Source organism: Quercus robur, chromosome 3 (assembly GCF_932294415.1).
Source record: "Quercus robur chromosome 3, dhQueRobu3.1, whole genome shotgun sequence".
In the NCBI taxonomy this organism is placed as follows: Eukaryota; Viridiplantae; Streptophyta; class Magnoliopsida; order Fagales; family Fagaceae; genus Quercus; species Quercus robur.
The window spans coordinates 52,279,345-52,287,090 of NC_065536.1; the positions used below are offsets into that span (position 1 = coordinate 52,279,345).

The 7,746-nt window shown below is 33.9% G+C and overlaps 1 protein-coding gene across 1 annotated transcript; it reads right to left on the reverse strand.

The window, feature by feature from the left end:
- Window positions 1–612: 612 nt before the first annotated feature.
- Window positions 613–2,130, reverse strand: LOC126719757 (GDSL esterase/lipase At3g48460-like). The gene is made up of 2 exons (XM_050422278.1): window positions 1,417–2,130; window positions 613–1,119 (listed from the first exon to the last, which is right to left on the reverse strand). Exons 1-2 carry the CDS (start codon window positions 2,128–2,130, stop codon window positions 613–615), a joined length of 1,221 nt encoding a protein of 406 aa, XP_050278235.1.
- Window positions 2,131–7,746: the final 5,616 nt, after the last annotated feature.

The window sequence follows — 7,746 nt, forward strand, 5'->3', positions numbered from 1 at the left end:
TAAGTTGATGTATATCACATTAATCCATTTTTTGTTAGTGATATTAATTTATTGAATAATGTAATTAATTAATTTTTATTTGCGCAAGTTTAGATTATAAAACGGTCGCAATATTAGTAAAGCTGGAAGTTTGCTATTGGTAAACTAGGTTTTATTATTCTAAGTTAAGATTTTATTTTTAGTTACATTATAATTTTCTATTATGAATCTTGTTTTATTTATTCATAAGTACTTGTTCATTATAAATGTCCACATATGAAAAACTAAAAATAGAAGTTGAAATCTAAAATAGTATTTATGGATAAATTTGTTACTAATATTTAAATATATAAAATGCCCTATTTAAAACCTTCGCCTTAGGTCGTGAAAGTTGTTGAGTTGACCTTGAGTGTAAAGTAAAAAGTGAGATTGTGGTTCAAGACCCTTGGTAGTCGTGTAATATTTAAATAATTACAATAATAAGGAAAAACTGTAGTAAACTATCTTCAAACAAGAAATATTATCCACCTCTCTGAATGCCACCATTGGGAGCCCACTAATAATCTACTAAGCAGCATCAGGCATAAGATATTTGTTATGAAAAAGAGAACAGAAAGGCCAATATTAGACATTTTAAAATTTGCCATTCTTTTTCTTAATCAGATCTGCAAATGATGGTGTACTGAAGCCTTGGTTGAAGAAGAGATCAAAGAGGTGTAGATGCATATTTTCCGTCAAGTGAACCCCGTCAAAGTTAATGTGGATGCTGGAGTCCTTGCAAGTAGAGGTGCCAAAAACTCCACAAAGGAGGTTCGGTAGATAGTTGAATGGTCCTCCCCCAGATCCACAACATGCCTTGAAGGGTTCTTTAAACTGGTACTGTCGGTGCTTTTCTAGTATTGTTTTGAATGCACTGTAGTAATCAATATATAGGACCATAGAATCTTTGTAATGGATTCGAATTTCATCCAATCTCTTTTGGAGAAGATCGTTGTGACCCTTTATTACCAAGTTGGCACTCGCTGAACACCCATTTTGATCACGGTCATTTGAGGGACATGTTGTTAATTGCAATGGAAGGCACCCTATTGGTGGGATCCCTTGAACAACAAGGAACTTTGCACCCTTGTCCAATAGTGCCTGTCAACAGAAAGCAGGCTTAATATGACTATTCCAACATTAACTTCACCGTAACATTCATTCTTTCTCTTATATGCAATGCACCATTTTGTGAAGTGTCTTGATCAAATGTTTAGGTTGGAAGAACCCATTGAGATACTATTTTTTTTTCCTTATAACAAGTTAAGGCTATATGCTACTTTTTTTTTTATCTATTTGTAATATTATGCTTGTTAGAATAATAGTGAAATTATTAAATTCATCATTTTTTAAATCAATTTAAGCTTTTGACATAAATGGTAGTTTATTAATGCTTACCAATGCAAGTGTGCAGATGTGATCAACAGCTTGCTTTGTGAATTGGTTATTGACAATAGCAGGGCCAATGGAAGAGGCAAAAAGACGAGCATAGTCATTGCCACCCATCTCACCAATCCAAAAGAGAGCTTTCCCAAGCTCTGATTTGCATGCATCCTCATCTTTTCCCTTGCATTCTCTCTCCCCAACAAAGCTATCGAACCAATCAAGTTGAGTTAGTATACTCTCTGGATTTTGTTTCCACATTAGGGGATTACCAAAGTTGAAATGACCAAATAGATCATTTGAAAGAGCCGTTGATCCGGCTATTGCAAAGTTTGCACCACTTGAGAAGTTTGCGGAAGAGTCTTTATAGGCTGACAAATGTGGTATGTGGAGAGTTTCACATAGGAAATCAATGACCAAGCGGCCATTAGATAGTCGATAACCGGATAAGTTTGAACTCTCTGATGAGGAATATGGGGACCAAGCTTGAGAGAATAAATTGCTAATGAAGGATTTGAGAGTACCCAAGTAGTAAGCATTTCCAGTGTCTGTGTTAGAATCGCCGAAAGCATAAACCTTGTTGAAGCAACCTTTGAAATCAACTCTTGCTTGGAAACCAATAGGAGGTGGTGTGCTTTTATGGCTCTTGTTATGAGCATATGTAGGAGACAAGGATAACAAAAGGATGAAGCATGAAATTTGAAGAAACATGTACTTGGAGTTTGCCATTTTATGACTCAACAAAGGATCTTGTTTGTCTGTTCAATTGTGGGAACTAAATGGTGGAGCAAATGAAGTATTTATACTTGGCGCGTCTCCCTTGTGGGTTGATCGCTCGTTGAGGCATTGTATGAACCTCCCTACCTTTAGGAGAGCAAAGATGATCTTTGTTTTACTTGGTCTTTGTCCAATGTCACAAAACTTGCAGTTTTGTGTCTTCTAGTGTAAATTTGACTGTGTATGAGCCTAACAATGCTTGGGAACTCAACTTCATTGTTGTTTGTGTAACCAATCTCTCCTAGACATGTTGTTAGAGATTTAGACCCGTATTGTTAGAAATTAACCGTTTAAGCCAGCAAATTAATTAACCAATTATTGTTGGATGTTCAACTTATGGTTAACTAGCTTGTAACCTCATGCATATACATGAGATACATTTACAAATAAGCATTATTAAATGAGTATTTAAATTTTACGAAGTTTATATATAATATATTTTATGTTTGTATATTTCAAATATAAAATAGCTACTAATAAAATATATACCTTTTTATTTGAAGCAAAAAAAAAAAAAAAAAAAAAATGGAAATTCTTATCCATTGAATTCTTAATTTTAATTTGTCTAACCACTATTTAATTTATAATAATAATAATAATAATAATAATAATAATAATAATAATAATAATAATAATAATAATAATAATAATAATAATAATTAATCAGTGTTGTTGATTTTTTAAGGTTTATTAATTTAAATTCTATGGTTTTCTCATTTGATAACTCCTTTATCATAAAAAAATTATGAAAATTAAATTGGACTCGATTTTTGTAGTGTAGTAAATAGTTGCACCAAAATTAAGAAAATTGAATGGAACACATAACATAAAATTAGGCTCCTATTTGAGGTCTAATTAGATTTCTCATAGCTTTGATAAGTACAAACCAATATTGGTAGACAAATAAATGCAAAAAGTAAATAAAATAAGCAATATGATTATGAAAAGAAAAGTTCTACATGGAAAAAACTCTTTACCTCCAGCCTCTAAGAAAATGGATCCACTGAATAGAATCAAAGGTCTATAATGGAATCATCTTTAATTCTACAGTTCCCCCCAATAATAGTTACAATTTTACCACATGCAACTCAAAATCCTTAGACTCTTTTCTAGCAAACTCTATACAAACAAATGCTCCATCAGAATTTGAAGATTCATCTCGAAGGTTTTCACTACAGCCCTTGATCATCGATACTAATATCTTCTTTGGTTGTTGCTAAGTGAGAACTTGGCTATGAAAACCCTGCATGTGCAAAACATAGCAATCAAAATCTTTATTTGGTTGTCCTTTTTAGTCCTCATATATTCTAGCAAGTAAGGCAAAAAAATGTATGAGAATGGATGCGTTAATACCTAAATTGGAATTTGAATCCGTAATTGTCAATCCAACAATATGTATCAAGACATGTATTGAACTTGTCTCAACCAATTGATTTGTATCGAGCTATGTAATGAGATTTCAAAAACTTCTTTCTTCTAGAGTTGTCCTAGGCATAAGTCTTGGACTTCAAAAACTCTCTAAAAAGTAAAACACACTTAATACCAACTTTATCTCTTGGTTTGCTAGCCTAAAATCTACTAACCTAACACAAGTTTCTACTCATGCAACGACTATCACCAAAACCTTTTTTTTGGGTGATAGAATATGAGATCTATTTTTATTTTTCAATAAAATTATCATCAATATATGTTTATTTCCCCCCTTTTTTTCAACATCTATATATATATATATATATATATATATATATATGTATGTATGTATATAGATTATTGACTTTACACATAAATCTTGGGCGGTTTTATCATTACATTTAATTTTGCCTGTACATATTTTGAAAGTTCAAATAGTGTGTAAAACACTTATGAACGTTTAGACCCCCAAATACAAAACTACCAACAGGAGCTAATAATCCAACAATATATGTGCGGAATATGAAATATAAACTATAACCAAATAGGTAACACATTCTAAACCATAATTAATTACAATTACAGCAGTAATTAAAAGGTAAAGAGAAAGGGAAGAAAGATGCAAACACAAAGATAACACGACGATGTGTTATTGAAGGGGAATCCTAAGTACTTAGCCAAAAATCTCTCCGCCGCCCTCCAAGTGGTGAATAATCCACTAGAGAATGAAGTTGGGATACATGAATTGCAAAAGACCTTCCAAGCCTCATCTACCCAGTGCACATAAACCCTCCAAGCTTCTTGCTCCAACAGGGTTACTCCAAACCTTGTCTTCTCTTGCTTACCAGATCCCACAATAGCCCATTGCATCCACCAAAATGAATTGGTCCCTTCTGAACTGCTTCCCAAGCACCAAAATACCTCCTCACTAATATGGGTATGGTGAGATAAGGATTTGGCTGGTGTACCTCTCAAGGATATGTCAATGGAGATGGTGAGAGTAGAGGAATTTGGAGAATCAAAAGATGAAAATTATGGATGAGTCAATCTTGTTTTTCTCTAGAGTTTCTCTCTCAAAATTTTCTCTAGAGTTTCTCTCTCAAAATTTTCTTTGGAAGCTCTCTATATTTCATGGGTATAAGCGTATTTATAGTAGGGTGTATGAGCAATGCGAAAGGTCAGTTTTCATCAAACAGGGCATTCTAGCAACTGGACCTCGCGACTGGAATGAGTCGCGAGCTAACTGCTTGGCCAGACTGGAAGTTTGGTCCTGTAGTGCTCCAGCTGGCATGACCCTTCATCTCCCCTTGCATGCTTCACACATGTGCCATTCTGGTGACTTGCCAGTTGCGAGACTTTGTTGAATTGCACACTTCTTGAGATTTCTTCACACTCTCTCACACACTACCCTTACATAATTCCTACCTAAATACAGGGTATCTAATTGCTAAATTTGGTACGGAATAAAGCCAACACATGATTGAATAAATTCAACCTTACATATTTATCTACCTTAATTCAAAATTTATTTTTTATTCCTACACATTTCCTATTGCACCACATGGATTACAATAAAAGATATACGCGCCTTAAAAATCAGTTGATTAAACTCTTGATACAACGTTCTGACTCATAGGAAGTGAAAAATTTTGCACCCTTTGCATTCCTTCCCAGAAAAAATTAAAAGGAAAAAAAATTTATTTATTTATTTTTATTATCTCTTTGCTCTTCTCTCTTTGTAATTTTTTTCCTACACAACTTTGAAACTGACACCAGTTCATTTTAGAGGAGTAGATGGAGAAGTAGAAGAATAAGGAAAATGAGAGGACTATTTGTAGTCTTCACACCGATAGGGCACCTCTTCTTTCTCCCACTATTTTCCCCTATTTTAAATGGTTAATTTGACATGCTCTATTTTTTTTTAATCTCTTTTTTAATTTTTTAATTTATTGTTTTGTTTTGTTTTGGAGATAGAACTTCAAAGCATAAATACCCTAGATCCATTGAACCATCCGTAAACGAAAATCTACAATTTCTTTTTTATTTTCATTTTACTTTCTACTTCCAATTTGTATTGTGTTTTCTTTATTTTAGATATATCTTTCTTTTATGGTTTTCAGGAAACAAAAGTCTCTTCACAAGAAAGCTTGCAATTTGAGTGTTGATATCGCTTGGATGCTTTGATGTGCTTGATTAATTTGTCTTATGTGTGCTACCTTGGTTGATATATACATGTGCTTTGATAGGTGAATGCTAGGTTTGGGGATGATATGCCATGATTGAATGCTTTAGAAGCATGTTAGAGTGTGTGAGAGTTGGAATCACATGTTAAAAGATCCTTTAATGAGATTAAGATTTGGAGCACAATGAGTGAAGGCTGACCCACAGTTCGGGTGGGGTTAGGTGCCTAAGACCTTCCCATCCCTATACCTAAACTTCAAACACGTGCTCTGGTAAAGATCAATCCCTCCACAAGGGTGCTATATTTATGGTTCTAGTCCATTACTAGGTGGCGACTCTATTTACACCCTCTGCCATGGTCCACCCAAGGCCAAAGCATACTTCCCACGATTTTTGGGGAAACCTAAAAGCTTGTCACAAGGGCTTGCGCCCATAGTCATGAATTTTTTTGGGGGGAGGGTTTTTATATGACATGACTAAAAAAATTCCTCAATGAAGGAGTGGTATAGGAATATATATATATATATATATATATATATATATATATATATAACAAGGAGATGCAGCAGTAGTTTCCATTTATTTAAAATTTTGGTATGTTAGCTCACCAAGGAGGTTAAATTTTGTTGGGTTATAGATTGACCACCGTTAATCAAGACAAATATCGAAGTTGATTAATTAGGTCAAATTACATGAAAATCATGGAGGCATATACAAATCACCAAATGAACTAAGTGCAGCGAAAGTTAAATTGACACGGTAATTTGTCGATAAATGGGGAAATCTCTCACAAGGCAAAAAGCCCATCAAGTGATTTTCAGGTCACCACTTCCAAGAATCACTAATCAAGAATCAATTGGTTACAAGTATAAAGAATTTTATCACCACCCTAAACTATCCCAAAATACCAACCTATAGTTGAACTTTTACTCCAATATATATATATATATATATAATAACAAGGAGATGCAGCTGTAGTTCCCATTTATTTAAAATTTTGGTATGTTAGCTCAACAAGGAGGTTAAATTTTGTTGGGTTCTAGACTGACCATGATTAATTAAGACAAATATTGAAGTTGATTAATTTGGTCAAATTACATGCAAATCGTGGAGGCATATACAAATCACCAAATAAACTAAGTGCAGTGAAAATTAAATTGACATGGTGATTTGTTGACAAATAGGGAAAACCTTTCGCAAGACAAAAAGCCCATCGGGTGATTTTCAGGTCACCACTTCTAAGAATCTTACCACCACACTAGACTATCCAAAAATACCAACCTACAGTTGAACTTTTACTCCAATACCCAATTGGACTTAATCATGTAAAGACATCTTCCCTTTTTTCATGAATCCTAGTACGTGACTCACTTCTTTGCACGAATGCGACAACTTCACATAGAAACACCAATAACATCTTCAATGTTTGGTGCTAGAGATTTTGCTTGGTTACAAAACCCAATGGCGCACAATAGACGTAACAAGATCTCTTTCTTCCATAGGAGGAGTTTGGGGTTCCTATAAGAAAACCTTATGGAGATTTCTAGGGTTAGCTATCTAGGATTAAGGTTTTCTTTCTCCCTACCTCCCTATTTATATCAGAGCTTAATGGGCCTTTTAATGAGTTCTCCTATTTCTGTTAGGTTTACACAAACTTTGGGCCCCCATAATCCTATTAGGATTATACAAACCCATAAACAAATAGACTCTTAGAATAAAACGTTGCTTGCTATATCCTGAAATCCATTAGTTTGATAGATCGAGATGTATCGAGTTTCGTTAAATCTCAATAGATTGACAGATATTGTGGAGGTATTGGGACCTACAAATTCAGTTTTTCTTGAGCAGTTCTTGAGCAATCTTTATGTCTTCAATGAAACCACTTGTCATGATAATCTTAAACCCACTTAGATCTACCCAATTACAAGTAATGTGCGTTTTGTCATAGGATATGCCAATACATAAAAAAAATATGAC

What these genes read in the sequence shown, in the direction of transcription:
- LOC126719757 (XM_050422278.1), bottom strand. Translation starts at nt 2,130, where the DNA reads ATGGCAAACTCCAAGTACATGTTTCTTCAAATTTCATGCTTCATCCTT. An exon ending in ACATCTGCACACTTGCATTG is followed by an intron (nt 1,120 to 1,416) that starts GTAAGCATTAAT and finishes TTCTGTTGACAG; the next exon opens with GCACTATTGGACAAGGGTGC.